The sequence below is a fragment of the Cinclus cinclus genome, chromosome 13 (genome assembly GCF_963662255.1).
Source record: "Cinclus cinclus chromosome 13, bCinCin1.1, whole genome shotgun sequence".
Taxonomy (NCBI): Eukaryota; Metazoa; Chordata; class Aves; order Passeriformes; family Cinclidae; genus Cinclus; species Cinclus cinclus.
The window spans coordinates 18766401-18787092 of record NC_085058.1 but is presented as its reverse complement, the minus strand read 5'-3'; the positions used below and the strand labels follow the sequence as shown (position 1 = coordinate 18787092).

Genomic DNA, 20692 nt, shown 5'->3' with positions numbered 1-20692 from the left:
ATACAGTACCCAAGGACCTGTTGATTATCCCCTCTTCCCTCTGTTCAGCAAAAACAAACACCTGGTAGAGACACGGGGTCCCAACAAACAGGGCTCTGGAGATCTATCTGTATCCTTTTGCAGAACTGGTGCCTTGATTTCCAAACTTTTATGTTTTTGCATCATTGCTCAGCATGCCAACTCAAACCAACCATTTCCCTCGAGCGGCTGCTTTTCCATCTCCCCAGCAAGTCTGCACACAATGTGAAAACAAACAGAAAACCAACAGCAATTTTGAAAATGCAATATTGTATAGAAAGCTTGGACCTTGTAAACTTGGACCAAGAAACCAAAAATTAAGACCTTCTAGCGTGTGGCATAAAAAACCCAAGGAAGTGTATACCTGCCTTCTGACTTCACAGAAAAATCAGAATTTGCATAGGATATACTTTGTGCAAGGCAACAAGCCTCTTCAGTATCTGGAATAGAACTAAACTTGCTCAGAGTTCCTCTCTTCATGGATATCAGATATCATCAAATTTGTGTTTTAAGTAGTCTTTCATGACCTTGGCAATGGGTAGTTCATCAAGCAGTTTGAGGTTTTGAAGGCCTATACACTGACGGATTTTAATTCGGCATAGATCTTGCAAGTTTCTGGGCTGTCCTGAAAAGACAAAAGAACACATAAAAATAAAACAATCACATTTTAAATGTATTTTAAGACATCATTTACTCTGCAAAATGACAGGGGTTTGCTGTTTCCTAACAGGGAGAGGGAAAAATTACAAGAGAATTACAAGTTAATACCTTTTTAATGAACTCAATGAAATCAAGGGATGAATCCTAAAAACATTTGTAAGTGCACATAATTTTACTGATGCCAGTGTAAAGTGGTTTACCCACGTGAGGATCCCCACCAGGTGGCAACACATGCCTATGCATTACAGAACAGCAGAACTCCTCCATTTAACTTTTTCTGGAATTTTTTCTTATCCGTGGAAGAAAAACCCCTCAGACTTGCTTTGCTTTGAAACAATGAGACAGAAACTTGTAAGTTCAGCTGTAACACGACTAGGAAGTTTCCTTAGTCAGGATTTATAAAAGTTATTCCAGGATCCTGTGGCAGAGTTAAAGACTGGGGTTTCCTTTCCCTTCTAATGAAAAGATAAAGCCTCAGGCTTTGGATGAAGCCAAACCCTCGTCAAACAGAAAGGGATGAAAATGTGAATTAACCCCTGTCCACAGAGGAAAAGCTTTACTGACATCACAGAGACTTCAGTATTCCTGGCAAGGATTTCCCAAAATAAAAAAAAAATCTCTTTCAAGCTCATTCTTACAAGGAAACTACCGAAAATCAAACTCCTTGAGAAACAGTTGGGGTTTGGTCCCTGTATTCAAACATAATCTCAGAAAATTTAATCAAGTCTTGTATCTGAATGCACCCAGCAATGGAACCCAAAGAAGAAAGAAAGAGAATAAGAGCAGAACAACAGACATTGAGAAACCCTGCCCCAATAAACCCTTCTAGCTTTCAGCACTGGTGCCTTTGGGCCTTCCTAGCCCAGAGATTGCACACAGATCTATGTCTTTAATAGCTGTGAATAGCTTGCCCTTTGTAAATCTGTCTAGTGTTTTTTGAACCCATTCATACTTTCAGTATCCAAAACATCCTGTGGCAACAAATTTCACAATATAATTAGGCGTTGGCTGGAAAACTACAAAGTAATTTTATTTATTTTAGATCTGCTTCCTGATGGCTTTGTTGCATGCCTGCCATTCTTTGAGTTACAAGGAAAATAATGAATAATTGTTCCCACGCCAGTCATGATTTTACATACCTTTATATAAACCTCCATCCTCATACTCATGCTCAGTACCTCTTCCCAAAGTTAAAAACTCCAGTTAATAACTCCCAACATGGGAACCACTCCAAACCTCTGAACAAACTGCCTGCCTTTGTGCTTTTTCCTCATTCTGCTACAGCTTTTTTGGAGTTATTCCAGTAACACATCAAAGCTGTGCTAATCAATATTTTGATCACCGACTTAACTATGTAAGCCTCTTTTTCTTTCTTTTTTTTTCTTCCAAGCCAAGACTTGGTTATGGGACCTGATGACTGTCAAATTCAAAATACTCAGTACCCTGAACAATGTAGGTGCTTCTATTGGTGTCTATAGAAATGGGCTGACAGACAGGTAGGAATTTTTAGACACTGGGATTTATCTTAAGCACTAAAATTATCCAGGGCAAGCCAGCAGAAGTAATGCATGAAAATAGTCTCAGTCTGCTTTTAAAGAAATTAGGTTTGAAATTAAAAAAAACATGAAAATTTGACTTTCCTTTACGTAAGTTGAAAATACTTTTATTATACTTATCACCACCTAAATGTCAATTTATTTTTAGTTAAATCCTTCCTCCATGACTTAGAACACAGACCAAAGGCTACTTTGTCCACCAATCGTTTCTTCCTGGCAATTTTTTTTGTCACCTGAAGGAAGGAATTTAGGCAACTCGGACAACAGCAGAATGTTCAAACTTCAGGGAAAGGGAAGTTATTTTGCTAAGAAACCAAGCAATCTTAATGGTGATAAAGAAATAGTTCTGATGCTTTGAAACAGGGTTCAGAAACGATGCACTGCTTCAAAAGTTCACTGCAAACAGCAGCATTGGAAATTATAGAGGTCTTTGTGTGTTTTCTGTAGCAGAGTACACAATAAATCAGCTATGAGACACTGATTTCTGGTTTCAGAAATAAATGCCTTTTAATTAACATCCTATGTGGTTTTAGAGAACATAAAGGAACAGACAACTTAAAATACCCAGAAGAAATTGGTCATCAGTTAATTCAAAAAGACCCGATTATCAAATGTATGACATTTTCCCCTGATAAGCCTAAAAAATATTTCCTGGGAATGTGTTAACAATGGACATTTCCAGTGTTAAGCACCAGTTGCTACATCTAGTGGCTGCTGGTGTCTTAGGTCACGCCTTGCAAATTCCAGGGTTATTAATGCATTTGTGATTTATTAGAAACGGTGTCTGGAACACTTACTCATTCTTGGTTGCATCTGAATGAAAAAGAAAAAAAATAAAGGATTACGGACCAATGTCAGTGAACCTTAGTTTGGCAAATGAAAAATGTTATTAGTAACTTGGCAAAGTAAGACAAGTTAAATGATGAATAAAGTTATCTTTAAAAACGATTAGGAAGTAGCAACTTTGGTTATATCCTGCATCACAAATTTGGGAAGTTATTTAGGCAAATAAGCTGGAAAGGAAGAGAATTAAAAGTGAAAGAAACAAAAAACCCAACAAACATGAAAGGCGCGGTTGGCCTAATTACCACTATCATGCAAAACAGCCACATAAAACTAGTGATCACCTTAAAAACATCCAGCACATCCCTGAAGGGCCACCTTGTTGCTGTGATTCTGCATTTGCTCCTGTGTACACCAAATCATTACATACTGCAGACAATTTATTTTGCAAGCTTTAAAGCAGTAATCAATTAAACTGGAAGTATTAATTACAGGGAAAAGATGCATAGTTCATCTTTTGCCTTCCAGAGCTTGTGCTCTGTGCTGGAAGGGCAAGCAGAAACCCCCACCAATGTAATTGTGTAAAGTGTCCCAAACCTGACAGAAAAGCTTATTCCAAAAAGAAGAAATATAAAGCATGAGCTTAAAGAATCAAGAGGAACTGTTTTTTTGGTATTTTTTAATCTAGATGCAGCAGATTTCAGCATGTATAAAATTAAAGCGTTTTCCTAAATCAGTTCTTCAGTTCATCAGTTCTTCTGCTAACACATTAAATTTCTGAGCCTTCCCCCACTTAAATAATTATTTTACTTGAATAATGAAATGAGGCTTTAAAATTATTATTAAAAGATCAGCCTTTGCTGGTAAAGCAAAGGACAATAAAAACGTGTTTTAACAGCAAGAAATTATTAAAAATAATCTGAATTTCCACTCAAAACTCCATTCCTTTTCTTTTTGCAGTTTCAAGATTTTTCTAGTGTGATATCTGACAGTTTGCTCTTCTATCCCAGAGGCAGAAAAAACTTCCATTTAGGATTTGCTACCTGGCCAAAGAACTGTGTCACTGTTAAAACTGCTCTGTGTTTACAGCAGTGCCTTCCCCCTGCAGACAATGCTCTCCAAGAAATAAAACACTAACTCACCCACTAAGTCTATATTTAAGGATCATTAAGGCATATTTGTGATGTCTCTGACAACACTGTTGTTTAGGGACTTTCATCCAGTACTGCAAAGCTGGAAAAGGGGAATCCCTACTCATTTCCTCCACTGCAAATTCAGAACAAAAAGCTACATGTAAAAATACAATGTAAAATCATGAATTGACCTTTCTGTTACCCAAGAGAAAACTTGGGAATAACTGAAATTAATACACTGTAGGCTGCAAGAAGATCCCCTCTGATGTATTGTTCTAACTACTAAAAGAAAAGTACTTTTAAAGCAAACAATCAGTGTCATTGGTTTGAAGTGGACAAGCTGTTTCAGAAGAAATTTAAAAAATGAAAAATAACATCAGTGACATATTTCAGAAGCCGCCCACAGTTTTCTCTACAATATTAATGCATCTCTCTAAAAAACCTTAGAGTGGTATTTCTCAGACTGAGCCTCTGTCCCTCCTGGGAGTTCTCAAAGGCTGAAAACAGTAGCAAGAAACCATTTGGTAATTTCTTTTTAGCTACAAAGGGAACTTAAAAATAAAAATCTTCTGAAACATTTGACAAAATATGTTGAAACAAGGCTGATGTACGCTGGCAACGCTTCAGTTCCTCTAGAATATCAGGAACAGTATTTATTTCTGCAGCAAACCCTTAAACCCATCCCTTATTTCACAGCGGTGAAGGAATGCAGCTACTGCCAACAATTAAACTGAGTTCTGAATTTGTTGGCTTTTTTTAAGGGGACGGGGGAAATGAAAAAGATAATTGAACTTATCAACTGGACACTCACACCCACCAGCCATAAAACACACGGGGGAGGATGCACAGAAATGGGATCATAGGGAAAGGAAGGGATCACCTAGGAAGTGACTGAGGCTGAGCCGAACGGGAATTCGGCTGCTCGGTGCAATTGGGCTGGAGTTTAGGAAATGCACTGGCTTGTGCTCTGTTAAAAAACAGCAGAAGGATTGGAGAGGATATGTGGTTTTGCAGCATTCAAAATGTCAGAAAAAGCTGATATAAAAAAATCTACAGGTCTAAAATATTAATATCAGACATGTAGGGATGAGTGTAGGATTACAGCGTTCATTGAGAGTGAAATAATCCCTCTAGCTTGACAGGACACGGAGAGCTTTTTAACTGGATATCATACAAGTTATTTTAAAAGTTCTAATTTAATTTTGTGTTCAGTATGCCTCTGCTAGAATGTCTGAGCCTGACATATGTTTTCATTGGTCGCTGAAAAATAATTCCCCACTATGAGTTTTAGATGTCTATTAAGTTTCAGCCTATCTGGCACAGAAATTATGCACTATTTTGGACTGAAAATTCCTGTATGAAAAAGCAGAATGTCAGTAAGGCTCAATGTTATACTTAACAGGTGTATTTAGCAATGAAATTAAGATTTGAACATACTTGCAAAGATATTTTAAAAAAATTGTGACATCTCTGTAAACTCAGTCTCACTGAAATTGCTATGGAAATGCAGCTAAGAATTTCAACACCATAATGTTTATCTATTTTTAGGAGACAGTAAGTAAAGTGCTCTGAACATCAAGACAGGCTTAAGATGCATTGTTATGCTGTTTTAAAATTATTTTTGCAGAGTACAGCATAGATGTACAAATGGGAGTACAGCATGGCTGTACCTTAAATGCCACATATAAAAATAGTCTTTTTCTTTTACAAAGGCCTCTTAAAAAACTCTTTCAAAGTAAATAACTATACATAGCTACACAATATGATTCAACTACGTAATATGGTCAACAGTAGAGTACAAAATTATAAAATAATCCCCTTATCCTAGTTCCCTGTGTAACTGGATGACAAAGCAGACCTCAATCATCACTGCAAGATTTCCAGCAGTTCTCAAGTAAAGCCTGATATTCCAGTAAAGATCTTCTATGTCTTTACAAACATGAAAATACCATTGCCTTTGCCATTATCCATAAACTAAAATATGTGGAAATCTACTTAATTCACAACAACATTTCTGTATTCATAAAAGTTAAAACTACGTGGAGAGAAACTTTTTTAAATCTTCTTCCAGTTAAAAAAAATTCTAGTGAAAAGTTATACTGATTTAGCCAGGGGATATAGACGAAGGATGTGTAAGGATTTCCTTAACAGAACTTCTGTCTCAGTTATTCTGCACATTAACAGTGCTGTATAAATTTAAACACAAAATTACACTATCTAGTCAAAGCCAAAGATCTGCCCGTTGAAAAATTAAAAAAAAAAAAATAATAAAAAAAAAAGGAATGCAGATGCAACATTTGTAGTTAAATTCACTGGGTGACCTTTAGATTTTGTCCCAGAACTGAACTGAGTTCTTTGATACCTATTGTCACACCAGCCACATCACACTGCTCTGGGCAGATCATTTCCTGAGCTCTCTGCATCCACACAGACCAGCAGCTCCTCACAGCCTCTCCTGCTCCTGAGCTGAACACAGACTCAATTAAAGAAGGGCTATGGGGAGGGGGAAGTTTCCAGACTTTAAAAAAAAATCCCTTATTTAAAGATCCTAATTGAAATTTCTAGTATCTTGAAGTTTATTTAAGCCCTTATGTATTTTTCTAACACTTGCATTTTTTCTACCTCCCACATTCATATTTTAAGTTTTAATATTCTCAGATCCCATTCAACTTCAAAATAAATAATTTCATCAAGAGCTGTGATTGCACATTAATTTTATAAATATATACAGTACCAGTAAAAGTCTCTATGTGTCTCTATCTTCATATATTTCATATGCATGCATCTCTATTTTATTTTGCATTAGTGCATTCCAAGATTAACACATTAACACTCCTGAAGAGACAGGTTCAGACCATGTGAAAATGGAAACATTTACACTGTCCCAAACCAACTCATTATCAAATGATCTTAGGTACTATGGTGGCTGCCAATAAATGTTTTTTTGAAATAGGAAAGTATAACACAGAGAAGGAGAACAAAAGTGATTAATAAAATCATTGAGCGGTTTTCATCTTCAATATTATTTTTTTTCCCCTAGGGAGACTTTGCTTATTTTTGTATTGTAAAAAAGAGAGAGAGGAAAAAGAAAAAGACATAAGTCTGAACACCAAGTCAACAGCAGACTCGTGGTCAAAAACGCTGTTGTTCCTAACTTCCAGCTTTGTGCTTAAATACTTAAACACAACTATAGAATAACTTCCTCTTGGAATTATTCTAGGAGCAAAGGAATCTCTACCTGGAACCAGGAAGAATATCAGACCTTCAGGGTCAAACCCCAAAATCCAATATCTTCTTGCAGACTCTCAGGGCCAATACTGAGTATTTCTGAGAGCTTGGGTTCTTGCCTGTTATTCCCAACCGGGGACCTGGGCTAAAGGCTGCCATTATTACCGATTACAATACCTACCAAAACAAAAAGAAATTCACAAATGATGTTTTCTGAGAAACTGAAACCGTAGAAATATGTTTTCCAAGTATAAAAAATAAATACCTACTCACATCTTACATGTAGAGTACTAAATAGAATCCCATTTATATGCAGCATGCAACTGCTTTCACTTGAAGACACAGATCGGTTTGATAACTTTGATAATTTATATCTATTAATTTTTAGCCTTATAAATGTTAATCTACTGTAAAAATAAAAACTTATTTCCTGTTTTACTATCAAATATACTCTTCAAAATTTCAGAGGCAGATATAGAACATATAGCTATGGATTTCTATATAAAGCACTTAGTATAAGGTTCAAATAAACTGAAATTCCCATTAAGCCCCACGAACAAAGCACTGTTGCCAACCTCAGAAGAGTTTCAGGAAGAATTCCACTAGAAGAATAGTCCAAAAATTTTACTTTTTTTTTTTTTTCTAGAAAATGCATATTGCAGTAAACTCATAAAAAAGATTCTTCCCCAAAGTACTGCAGCACGAGATCCCAACAATTCCCTTCACAGTCAGACTTAACTGGGAATTCCACTACCAAAACGCCAGCTTGCTCTTTATCCATCTCATCTCTTATACAGCATCTTATTAAAGTAATTATTCATGAAAAGCAGGGAAGACAGTGCTTGGATATTTATAAAAAGGGCAGCAGAGTTTGTTTACAGTGGTTTGTAAACATACATTGATAATTATTTTGCTCAGAAGCACGGAGCTGAAGTGTTTTTGTCAGCACTGCTTTCCCAGTTCTCCCTCCAACAGCACAAAACTGGGATAGTTTCAACAGTCTTACACTGGCCACAAATTAAAGCTACTTTTTTTTTGCAGCAGCAGCATTTACTTCTCATTTAACATTAAACCCTTAAGGTATGGAATCTGCAAGCTGAAAGTTACAGTACCTGTTTCCATCGGTCTTTAGACACTGAGGAAACACGGGAGCAGCCTAAGTTTTCATGCTTACTGATACATCATAAAACTGAAAAACTGCAAGTCTGGATATTATATCATCTCCTAAAATCCCTGACATTGCAACTATATAGTGAGAGGCTTCCAAAAAGGAAACCAGAAAGAAATGTTTGAATGAGGGGTAGGCAAATTAAACCAAAATTGCTTAATTGCTTGTATTTCTTATTATCAACTTCCACCTTTCCAGAAATTCTTTCAATTTCAGATATGAACAAAAACAACACCACAAATCATGTAGAAAAAGAAATTAAATTCCAAATGCTTATTTGTGTCAGCTACTGACAACAGATCTCAGCTGATTCACTTCCAGCCCACACTGACTTTGAGTTGCTTTACAGAGTATATAGGTTATTTAATCCTCATTAAAAAAATTACCACATTCAAAAATATAAAAGGAGTTATAGGGGACAAAAGAAGTATATATGAAATACCCCGTCCACTGTAGTGCAGAGATCATTCTAGTTGGATGATAATTTACCAGGCCATCTTAACATGTTTGAATTGGCAAACTGCTAAATGCTTATCAGCATTTCCTAAATGCTTTAGGCAATACTGTGATTATGAAACATTAGTACATCATTCCATGTTGAGAGAGGAAAACTTTCAGTAGATCTACCAAAAAACTGGTAATCAAAAGTGATCTGGATACTAGGAGCCCAATACTTTTTCTAAATATCAGAAGTCATGACGAGTTAAGATCTCTCATATTTCAAAGACATCAACAAAATCAAATCAAAGCTACACAGCACATGAAACCCCTTCAAGTTGCAGGAATGAACTGTGGCATTTTGTTGTCTGGTTTAGGGGAGGAAAGGAGGGAATGTGGGAGAGCACAAAGCAGCCAAAGCTCTTTTCTGCCCTAGCTGTAGAGCAGATGAAAAAGCCATCAATTGCCGAGGATTTGCATGGTAATAAAAAAAGCAAAACAAGACACTAAAAAACCCCTAAACAAACAACAAAACTAAACTCAAAAATCTTGCGTGCTAAGGCCATAAAAGAGATTTTACAGTTCACTCTTTTAAAATGAATGCTTCCTATAGATACTAAAACAAAACTAATTTAAATGAAGTACACTTAACATTAGCACCTTTTCTATGTAAGAGATTCCCAGTATCACAATCCCTTCACCTTCCCAGAAATTTTCTAGTGCATTTAAATAGCGTCAAGGGGCAGAGAGGAAGCTTTTTTTTTTTTTTTTTTTTTCCCTGGGGCTAAATTCAAAGAAGGCTTTTAGAGGACATTGTGTCCTGTGATTAACTTCTCTTACATACATACTTGTCACTTCTTGTAAGAAATCCAGACAGGGTCGGCTACTTCCAGAAATACTTATTGAAACAGCCAGTGGGGTCTGTCCTTCATAGTTCCTTGTGTTAGTGTCTGCTCCGTAATTATACAACATTTGTGCACAAAGCACATCATCTCTAAGAGCAGACAAGTGTAAGGGTGTCTGTCCATCTTCCAAGCGCCCCAAGTTTGTATCGGCCCCTCTCTGGAGGAACATTCGGCAGTACGAGTGATTGCTTTTGATCACAGCGTATCGTAACAGGAAACCATTCTGAATGTCGATGTTGGCATTGTGGTCCAGGAGGATTTTCACACAGCTTGACCTCTCCCGGATAATGGCCAGCTGGAGTGGTGTAGTACCTTTATCACTGAGCGGATCAACCTCAGCCTTGAACTCCAGGAGGAGCCTGACAAAGGAGTCTCTGCCGTAGTGAGCAGCGACGTGCAGGGGAGTCCAGCCGTCGTTGCTCTTGGCATTAATAATGTCACTTCTGTAGTCAGATTCCAGCATCAGGCGCGCGATCCTCGCCCGGCCGTGCATGGCTGCGTAATGCAGAGCAGTGAAGCCTCCAATTAAGTCCTTAACTGTGGGATCAGCTGAAGTTAAAATAAAATTTAAAAATAATTAGAGGGCGTTACGGTAATCCAGTGCTGAAAAAAAGAAAACTTAAAAAAAATAAAGAAATCAAACAGTAATTGCTAGTCTTTCCAGACATAGCATGACAGGATTTTTTGTACTTCAAACTAATTCTTGCTTTTATGAACATGCTATTTTTACGACAAAGTTAAAACTGTATTTAAGAACGAGATACAAAAAAAAAAAAAAATTTCTTTCACATACATATGTTTCCATTTGACAAATACTTTTCCACATCTTCCTAGCACTCTTAGGAATTAATTACTAATTACTCAAATCTCTCTGTCCATGCAGTTTTCCCTCAGCTCTACAATATTGCATTTCTTTCTCAATGCTCAACTTTTTATTTTCCCTTGTGTTGCTGCTTGGTCTTAAAAAGAAGCATGTGTAGAAACATCTGCTGTCCCAAATTGCGGATGTTTTGTGGTCTGGCAGCACTGTATTGTTTTTAGGGTGTAATGCTGTATTAGGTAAAACGCTTCTCTGTGGTCTGCAGGATTTCCAAAGCATGTAGGGTATATGTTATTTTAGATTATCTTGATAAAGTCTCTTTTCATAGATGATGAATCTGTTTAAAATCTGTTCTGAATTTATAGTTTCACAAAAATTTAAGAATGTGAAAACCCACTTCTGCAAGGAGTCAGATTAATTCTTAGTGCAGAGAACAGGTAATTACAGATTTATTTCCCCTTCATAAAACACAAACACTCAGACTGATTTATTAATTTAAAAATTAAAATAATCCAATCAATTTACCTAATTTCCTCAGGACACACAAACTTGTTTAGCAAATGACTTATTAATTACCCAAGGCAAGGTGCCATTTCGCAGCTAGACAACAAGCCAGGCTGTGAGGTTTCTCCTTCCACCATCCATGACTGCTGCTGTTGGACACTAAAAGGTACAAACTAGAGTGTGGAAGTTTGAGCACTTTCCCAAACTAAATTAGACACCATCTGCACCAGAAGACCTGCTCTAAGTTAAGTTCAAAATACAGTATTAATTGCAGGCTACCCTAGACTGAACACACCTGAACACACAAAGGTGCAAACACAAAACAGGAATAAGGTTCCCAACCCACTGTGATCATATCCAGATAACACCAAAACAGATATTATACTAAAATGAAAAGATTGGAAGGAAGAAGTAGAGAATACAGCTGTAAAGATGATCCACAACTTGAAGGATATTTCTAAATGGAAAAAGAAGACGGAGAGGAAGGAAACAAAGAAACTAACAAAAAAAAAATCCAACACACAAATGAATGCAGCCTGGCTACACAGAGAAATAAGATGTGAGAACTGCCTCTAGTGCACAGAATAGAAATAAACTTAGAAATAAGGGATATATTAAGGAAAGTTTCGTTCCTTGCTGCTGACAGCTTTCCTCATCTCCTGTGAAAAGCAGAAGTTTCAGTGCCCTGAAAAGTCACACTAACCTGAGCTAAAGGAATGACTGAAGCACCCACAGCCCAGCAGGAAAATGCAGCCAGTGACTGGATGGCCGATTCCTAACCTGCACTGTGATCATGCCCAAAATGCAGCAAAGAATCAGCACAACCCACACAAAGATAGTATTTCAAAGTGATGCTGCTCCCAGGGTCTCTTTCTTCACACTGCTCAGACTATTCTACATTGAATTCTGAGTGGTGATAAATAAAGTGGGCAACAGGCATGAGAACAGGCAGAGGGATGACACAATCTGAAAGACAGAACTGGGGAGGGAAATGGACATAATGGGAAGGAGACAGCAGTAGGAAGAGTCTTCCTCCACCAAATAAGATTGTTAAAAGAAGTAATATTTGAGTTGTACCTTCTCTCCCCCACACTGAATTAGGTATGCAAGGCATTATTTCTACCCCAAATGAGGTGCAGGTCACTGCCACAAGCCTGTTTAGTCAGTGCCATTTCCAAATTCAAGCAGATATGGCCCAACTTTTACATGTGCACCTAAAGGCACTTTTATAGTGGTTGTTGTAATTCAAACTCAACAATTCCCTTGCAACGTAAGGATGCCTTTTACCTACAGTTTTCAACACCTTTCCACATCTTCCTTACTCTCAAAAAGTCATTGCTTTTGACCACTAAAGTGAACCAAAATATTACTAAGTCATGGAAGAGAAGTTTCTTAAGAAGGATAGGAAAAAAAGTCTCACAGTTGGGCAACCAAGCAACACAACCAACCAACCTTTCCATAACAAACCCCTCAGAAAAAACTCGTGAAAATATCCTGTAATTCCTATTAAGATTATGGATTTCTAGTAAGCCAACAGTCTGCCTGTGGATTAGAGAAACAATTTTAACAGGATCGAAACGTCTGTTGCTATTCCATCAATGTCCTGCTGCCACCTCCTGGAAAACTTCCGAATTTCACAAGAGCTTTTAGCAGAGGCTAAAAGCATGAAGCTACAAACAAATTCCACCCACTCAGTCCCCATCTCAGCAAAGGGAACACCTCAAAGTTGCCTAAAGAACTTGTGCTGTTGTGGGGCTTCTGTATGTTTTTTCTAAAATTTTCAGTACTGGTATCGTGCTGTAAAGCAACTCTCTCCCCCTAGAACACAAACAAGGTAAAAATGGATTGGGAATGACTCTCAGATTACCCTGTAGAATCTGCAGAGGGGTAAAAACTACCTGGCAGTTTTAGCTAATAAGGGATCAAGCTGGCACTTGCCAGTGGATCTCTATCCTGACTGTTAAACAGTTCTTTCATTCCAAGCTTCCCATTAATATGGGGAGAGCAGAATGTAAAAACATGAACAACTTCATTTGGTCACTTCTAATGATCTTAAATAAGGCAAAATACTATGGCAGAAACCTGGAACAGCTTGTCAAGAGTACCAATTACTGCAATCAAGCTCACTTGAGATGGAAAATCTGCAGCATTGAATGATACTGCGATTATTTTATTTCATGTGGAAGTTGGGCACCTAAGCCAGTTATTTAAAGTCCACTGTTAATAAAACTCTTTCTAATACTATAATCTAGAGGATATATAGATTCATAAATAAATGACTCATATTTCAGAGTTTCAATTTACAGCTCAGTGGGACAGTTTTCCTTTTTCCTTGACACCTTCCTTAGGTCATTCTATCACAGTAATTTGGAAAGCCAAGAAAGCAATCCTTAAGCAATGCTTCTGGCTTCATTGAGTACCACTATTATTCCAAGCTTATTTCCCTCAGCTAGAGCTTAATTGTGACCACAAGGTTTAGAAGCATGGCTATGTGCAGCTTCTGTTTTGAATTTCCTAAGATAACATGGATACAGAAGATGTCCAGGAAAGCATTACTGTTCAGAGACAGACACCCTTTAGGAGCTATGGGGGGGGGGGGGGGGGGGGGGCGTGGGGTGTGTGAGCATTTGGCATTCTCTAGATCCTCCTGGATTCTGCTTGACCTTACTAAAATTTAGATACCTTGAAGGCAAGACTAAAAATAAATAAATGCAGCTGCTTGGCTACTTTATCTTACTATTTCATTTCGAGGAGCTTTAGTGAATTATTCATTTTAATATGAGTAACCAGAAACTGCTGAGTTAATACTGAGAAGGTATCACCAAGAGACAGCTAACTAGACACTTTCAAGATTTTAGCTTGTTGTAACATTAATAGTGGTGGCTGGAAATTAATAAAACATATTTCTTGTCCAGTGTTGGATTGTCTGTCTCTATATGTCATATTAAAAATTTACAAAGTACACTAAAGGGAAAAAAAACTTGTTATACAGAGATCCAAGATTACTGAAAACTACACTGCCTGTTTTGGTGTTGCTTTGTGACTCCAGATCTTTTTTATGGGTGGGAAGAGATGACTTCATAGAATCTTCACTTTAATAAAATGAGACAAGTACACTAATAAAGTCAAAATCACTATTTCTTGTTAAAACTAACTTTCTCCATGGTTATGATGAACTTTCTGCATTTCACCAGCTGCTAACCAATATTTTTTATCTGACCAATCTCCTCTGTATCTAGTTGGTATTTCTGCTGGCTTCATCCTTTAATCTGGACTGTTTTTTCTGCATTCTCCTCATCTATCTGTGTCTCCTTCCTCAGTAGATAATAAAAAGCTTCCTGCTGTTCCACCACCTCCACTCAAATCAGCCAATCTGCATGCACAACACTATCCTCTGGCTCTTTTCTTTGCTGGTGAGCAATGATGGAAGAGAAAAAGCAAAAGCAGGAGGCGGACAGGTCATGACTCCCATAAGAATCTACTTTTTATTTCCAGGTCAGTGACCAGATTCCTCCTCAGCCTTTATTAGCTCAGCTCACCCTCCATCCCACTAGCAGGCTATGCTGGGAGCCTTCCAGCATCTCATATCTGAGGCACAGCACTCTACCCTCAGCAACAGCCCACTATGGTTTTCCCAGTCCTGTTTCCCCCACGAAAATATTCCCAGCTCTGCTAAGCTACATCACCCCTCGAGACAGCCACAACCACCACCAGACACCCCTTCCTTCCCATCTCAATTACTTCTTTCCCCAGAACTCTGCAGGCTCCTCTCACTGTAAATTTATTACAAATATATAGTCCAATACTCTCTATTTTACCATAAGATTCACAAAAGATAGGTAATTTTTCCTTTACCCCAATATCTCTTTTTTTTTTGTTCCATGGGATTAAGCACCAGCAGCAAAACAATCCACTCCAGAGGGAAAAGAGTAGAGATCATGTGAGGAAAGGTAGACACAAACCTCTCCCTAATGAGGGTGGCATGATTAACTCAGCTTGTAAGAGTCAACTCATTCGCTGCTTAATAACTCGTTTGTGACATTATTATGTGATAAATACTCATTATTTTTATGCCTCTGTTTTGAGGGAAAACGAGGCAAGGCACCAGGCAGTGCCAATTTTCAGGAGCGAGGCTCGGCTGCAGAGAAGCTGCTGTGGATGACTAAACCTCACACTATTTGTTACTCAACTTTCTGGTCCTGGTGATTCAACTCTAAGCTGCCTCAGGACAAAGGTGTTTCATTACAAGCAGTTTTCATGAGGCATCACGTTCAGCTGGTGCTTTGTATGGGAAAGAGAAACAACAAAAATAAAAACAAACCAACTGCATCACCAGCTATGTAATATGAAAATCTATAAAATGAAAATACATAGGAACACAGAAGGGATTGGGGCTTTTTTATCATCTTTAAACTTACAGATAAAAAGTTAAAAGCAATGTATGTGACTTAAAGCCTTAAACTTCTGAATTATCAAACTGAAGGCTTGAGATCATCCACATATATTACCTTTAAAAAGCAGAAATTAAAGTTACACATTAGTTCAATTTAGTAGCTTTTTTCCCCTTCCAAGGCCATGAGGGTTTGCCCTTTTTATGTGGTTACAATCTGTAGCAGGTGCATTCACAGAGTCCAGTTGCTCAGGCTGTATTTCACCACTGCTCTTAAGGAACAAATCACTGATTGTGCCACTACCACAACCTATTAAAGCCACTCCACTTTCAGGATGATCCAGCAGCTGACAAACCCAGTGACAAACACAAGGGGTCCATATGGCTCATATACAGAAAGCATCTGAAAGATGATTTCAGTTTCCTTGGGATTGAAAACCTCATAATTCATTAGGTAAGAACAGTGCTAGAACAGAGGATGTTGTTCTTTAAGAGCACTGATCAGAACGTGGAGAACATCTACTGATTTCCTCTCCAGTACCACTTTAAAAGATTAGGATGATCCCTTTCTAAAGCTTCAGGTGGCCTTGAAAGATAATAAAGCAATGACAAATTCTGACTGTACCACCTGAGGGTTAATAATCATCACCCACATAAGTATCACTTAAATCAACAAAACTCAGTCAGTTCTTGAAATAAAGTTTCATTGTGGCTGGATGCAGGAGAGCTGAAAACTCATCTGGATGAGCTGACACTAAAGTCCTTGCACAAAGAGGACTGTTTTCATAAAGTTTAGCAGATTCTGTCAAAGCCTATATTAAACTTAGACTTTAATGCAACTGGTTAACTTGCTTTAGAATTCTGAAACAAACTTCCCTAGGATTTCAATTCAAGGATCTGCCTTCCTCTAATAATACCCCCTAGGAGAGAAGAAAAGCCTGTAGTGAGTGCTGTGAGCGCATTTCATTTTATAATGAGTCCTTCTGCCCTATTTTCATAATGCTTATTCATTCCTTGAACAATTCGTAGGCAATGCTGGGGGGAGAAAAGTTATTAAGATATAAAGCTGATCTGTGATGTCATCCAGAGTATGCATCAGAAATAAACAGAGATTAAGAACAAATGAATAAAAAACAATCACAAAAGATAACCAGAAAATATTTTGCTATCTAATCAGTGTTGGAAAGCCCTGCAGTGGAAATTGATATAGAAAGGTGTCAAATGAGTACAGAGATTTTTTTCTGTGGGCAACTCACCTCCATGTTCCAGAAAAACACGGACACATCTCTCCTTGCCTCTTGCTGCAGAGAAATGAAGCAAGGTCCAGCCATTGGCATCCCGACCGTTTGGAGAATATCCCTGCTCCAGCATCTTGCGCACGGTGTGAACATCGCCGGCGGCCACGGCAGCCTGGATCTGCAACTCTTCCTGTAGCTCAGGGTTCCTCCTGCAGTGGTGGTGTAACATCCTAGCTGAGTCTGGCCTTTACAGGAGCCTCATGAGCTCACACGAGTCACCTTCAAGCAATGGGAAGCAGGAATAAATTAGGATTGGGATCAGAAATGGGGTGTGTAGGAAAAAATGGATTAATGAAATGGGATGCTAAGACGCCTCTCTGTATGCTGAGAAAAGTGATGTCACATGGAGGATAAACCTCAAATGATGTCACTGTTACCAGCAAAATCATAGTACATGGTGACATCACTGAACTGCAAAAGAAAAGGACATTTGCACATTATAAACAGTAAATGTTTTCTACAGAAATTACAGCATCAAATAGCAGGTCATAATTAAAGCAACCGAGCAATGAGCAAAATGAAAAACCTCCAGAACCTATCATTCATTTCAAAATCACACTGTGGTTAATATCACTGCCTCCAGAGACACTGGTTAAACATCACTAACTCCAGAGACAATGGTTAAATCATTATCCAAACTACCAGAGGGATGATCCAAACTGTTGCAGGAAGCAACACTGCACTGCTACAGTAAGTGAACTATGATACTCTTTATTTTTCTAGAAATGCACCCCTTGTAAGCTTCAGTAAAAATATCTTACCAATAGAATTCTGTGACCTACTGCACGTGAGTATTAGTAACACTAATGTTCAAATTGAAAACTTAATTATCTGTTTTCCTTTTTCACCCTTTTTTTTTTTAATTAGAGTCTACTGTTTGTATTCTGGCTTGAGCACTTCTTAATTAGTACACAAAGGCTGTAAAGAACTTCTATGTTCCAAAAATCAAATATAAGAATAATAATATATAAGACCTGAAAATAAATTTAAGGGCAGTTACTACAGTCCTGTCAAATACCATGAGAACATAGAACAATTCAATTTATAATTACCTTGATAGAGAATATGAGAGCTGGGCCAAAAGGGTATCTAAAATAGCCACTGCAAAAGAGCCTAGAAACAAGCACACATTGGGAAAGGGAGAAGTACTGTGTAATCCATGCTCTGTTTGAAAAGTACCATCTGTACTTCTAGCTGGGGGCAAGAAAATGAACAGGTATTTAAGGATTGCTCCCCAGTACACAAAGTTAAGTGATTGCATTTTCACATACATTGTATATTATATCCCATAGTCCTAAAATGGAAAGGAATATCAGAAGAAAGAATAAAAAAGCAGGGTATGAGAAAGGTAATGCTGAGCAATAGGAGACAAAAAATATTCAAACGTGGATGGGTATTAACACAGACCTAGAAGATTAAAAAGAGGAATGTATTTAAACTCCTGCAAAGTTAATCAACATTACAGTAAAGTTCTAATGGTGAAAATTACTTTTAAGCAAAACTTAAAATTTACAGGAATTTTTTGGTTTATTAGGATGTCAACCCTCATCACCACCTAAACCTTCTTTCAGGTATCACAAAGACTTCTAGATTCTCGTGATCCACAGGTCATTCAAAAGAAATTGCAATCAGTTCCCCATATCCCACTGGACACTTGTTATCCTCTGATCCAGGTATATCCATAGACAAGAGAAAACTGAAAGCATCAATCACTGCCAACTTTGCAGACAGAGGCACAGTGTCTATTTGCTCTTCTACAATCCCCTCGTGCTCATGGTAAAGAAGTTATTTTATCAGCTTTTTGGAGAGATATAAACTCATAATTAACAGGTGCTCCAGTGACCCTACTTACCCTGTAAATATGGAAATTACACACAGCAAATGCCTGTCTTTGACATTTATAAATGCTTCAGCTTACCATGTATGGCAACAATCACTACTTCAGCATAGGGTTATTAAAGGAGACTTTTTAGCTCCATATGTTATACACGGCTTAGAAACTGGCTTTGTTTTGTTTTATAGCGTGAACTTCATTATCTGAGACTGGGAGGAAAGGGGATTTACAAAGCAGCAACTGCCAACTCAATAGGTCAGCTTTTGCAGCATATTCCAAAAATCAAACTTGGCTAATCTGATGACAATGAAAGCATTTCTATTGACTCTAATAAGCTTTTGCTAAGCTCTTTTTTAAACTCCAATTAGCACTTCAGAACACGCTCACCTATAAGACAGCGAGCTTGACTTCACTCTTCATCACCCCACTAACAGCACTGGAAATGAAATTCCAGCTGCAAGAGTAAGATCTTCATTTGGATTTGCAGGTGAAAACTGACAGTAGAATCCAAGTGATGATGAGTCTTGCAAAACCCTTAAAAAAAAGTAATTCAGACTGTGTCCCTTTTAGTCCTAGTTTCTGAATGCCTACAAAAACAAGATGTGAAAACTTTTTTTCAAACTGAGAATATCTGATCAAAAGTTAATGTCAACAAACTTTATGATGTCATTTTTACAGTCTTTTCTTGTAAAGGACCAGTACTTTCAAGCCCTCCCATGGTCCTGAAAATTAAGGTCAGGCTAGTTGCTCAAAATGCCACAGAAAGAGATGGGATAACTAAAGAGGTAAAGAGAAATGGGATTTCTTATTTGAGGGGCCAGCAGTATTCTCCCTGCAAATCTCTGTGAAGACAGTTGGTTGAGGAAAATCAGAGCTCTCTCTCTCACACTTCTCAGCTGGTGGGTATATTTGTAATGCAGCATTATAAAAAATTGGCATTGGCTCCATATGTTGCATGTGACTAGCAGAGCTTATTCAAATTAGCTGGTACTAAAGTACATAAGTACTAAAACATACAAAGCAGAAGACAAAGTCAAGCAGCTCCTTTTATCACTCGCACAGTTTCTGTAAATATCCACTCTTCCATCTCACCCCTATGGCAAGCAATGAAATTCAAATGACAAGAATACTTAACCATAACATTAAAGGTTTCAGAATAGTTTTAGGTACACACAAGCTTTGAAAACATTTTTACTTCTGGTCCATAGATCATTTAAAACTCCTGTTTGCAAAGCCCCATTTAAGACATCAATCTTTGCAGAAGAGAGGGAGGACTACTGGAAGTAGCCCTTTGGCATTTAATATTTAATGCTTTGCAACTGTAATCAATCTCATTCAGAACTCAGCATGCATTTGGGTTGTTACATATTGGCTTTCTGCATGCAAGTAAAAAAAAAACAAAAGGAAGCACAGGGGAAAAAAATATACCTATATATTCTTGGTTATAATGATTTTATAGTGCCATGAAAATGGAGGACAACAACAGTTACTTAATTGATTTTGAAAGTACAACAGGAGAAACTCAATGTGGTCCTGAATTACCTTATGAGAGGTTGTTACTCTTTGATGGATGTCCCACTCTTCATTGTCTTCACTGTTCATAATCTTCTGTGCCCATGTGTGTCAAACAACCTGCTACCCCTTAAAAAAATGGTATTTATCGTTAGTTGTAAAGAATTAAAGCTAGAGGTTTACTTACTTTTACTTTGTTCTTGTGTGAGAATGCTACATTTTAACACAGCTACATCAGAAAAGACCCAAAGTGTGTTTTCAATTATTATCAGACTCCTCCAGAGGTTGGGGTAGGCAGAGTTTGCTTCTGCCATATGAGGAAAAGGCTACAGAGAATATTCTACGGAACACAAGAAAAATGAGGGATGTGCTTCCTCTCTGGAGTAAATCTTGAAGAAATGGTCTATACCCTTCTCTAATAATTAAGTGTATCTGGTCCTCCTGT

The 20692-nt window shown here is 37.7% G+C and overlaps 1 protein-coding gene across 1 annotated transcript; it reads right to left on the bottom strand.

Annotated features, from left to right (window-relative positions):
* Positions 1-431: 431 nt before the first annotated feature.
* ASB7 (ankyrin repeat and SOCS box containing 7) lies at positions 432-19144 on the bottom strand. Its single transcript, XM_062501279.1, has 4 exons — positions 19123-19144; positions 16860-17120; positions 9833-10438; positions 432-643 (listed from the first exon to the last, which is right to left on the bottom strand). The coding sequence occupies exons 2-4, from the start codon at positions 17068-17070 to the stop codon at positions 504-506; spliced, it is 957 nt and encodes a 318-aa protein (XP_062357263.1). The 5' UTR covers positions 17071-17120; positions 19123-19144; the 3' UTR covers positions 432-503.
* Between the last annotated feature and the right edge of the window lie 1548 nt (positions 19145-20692).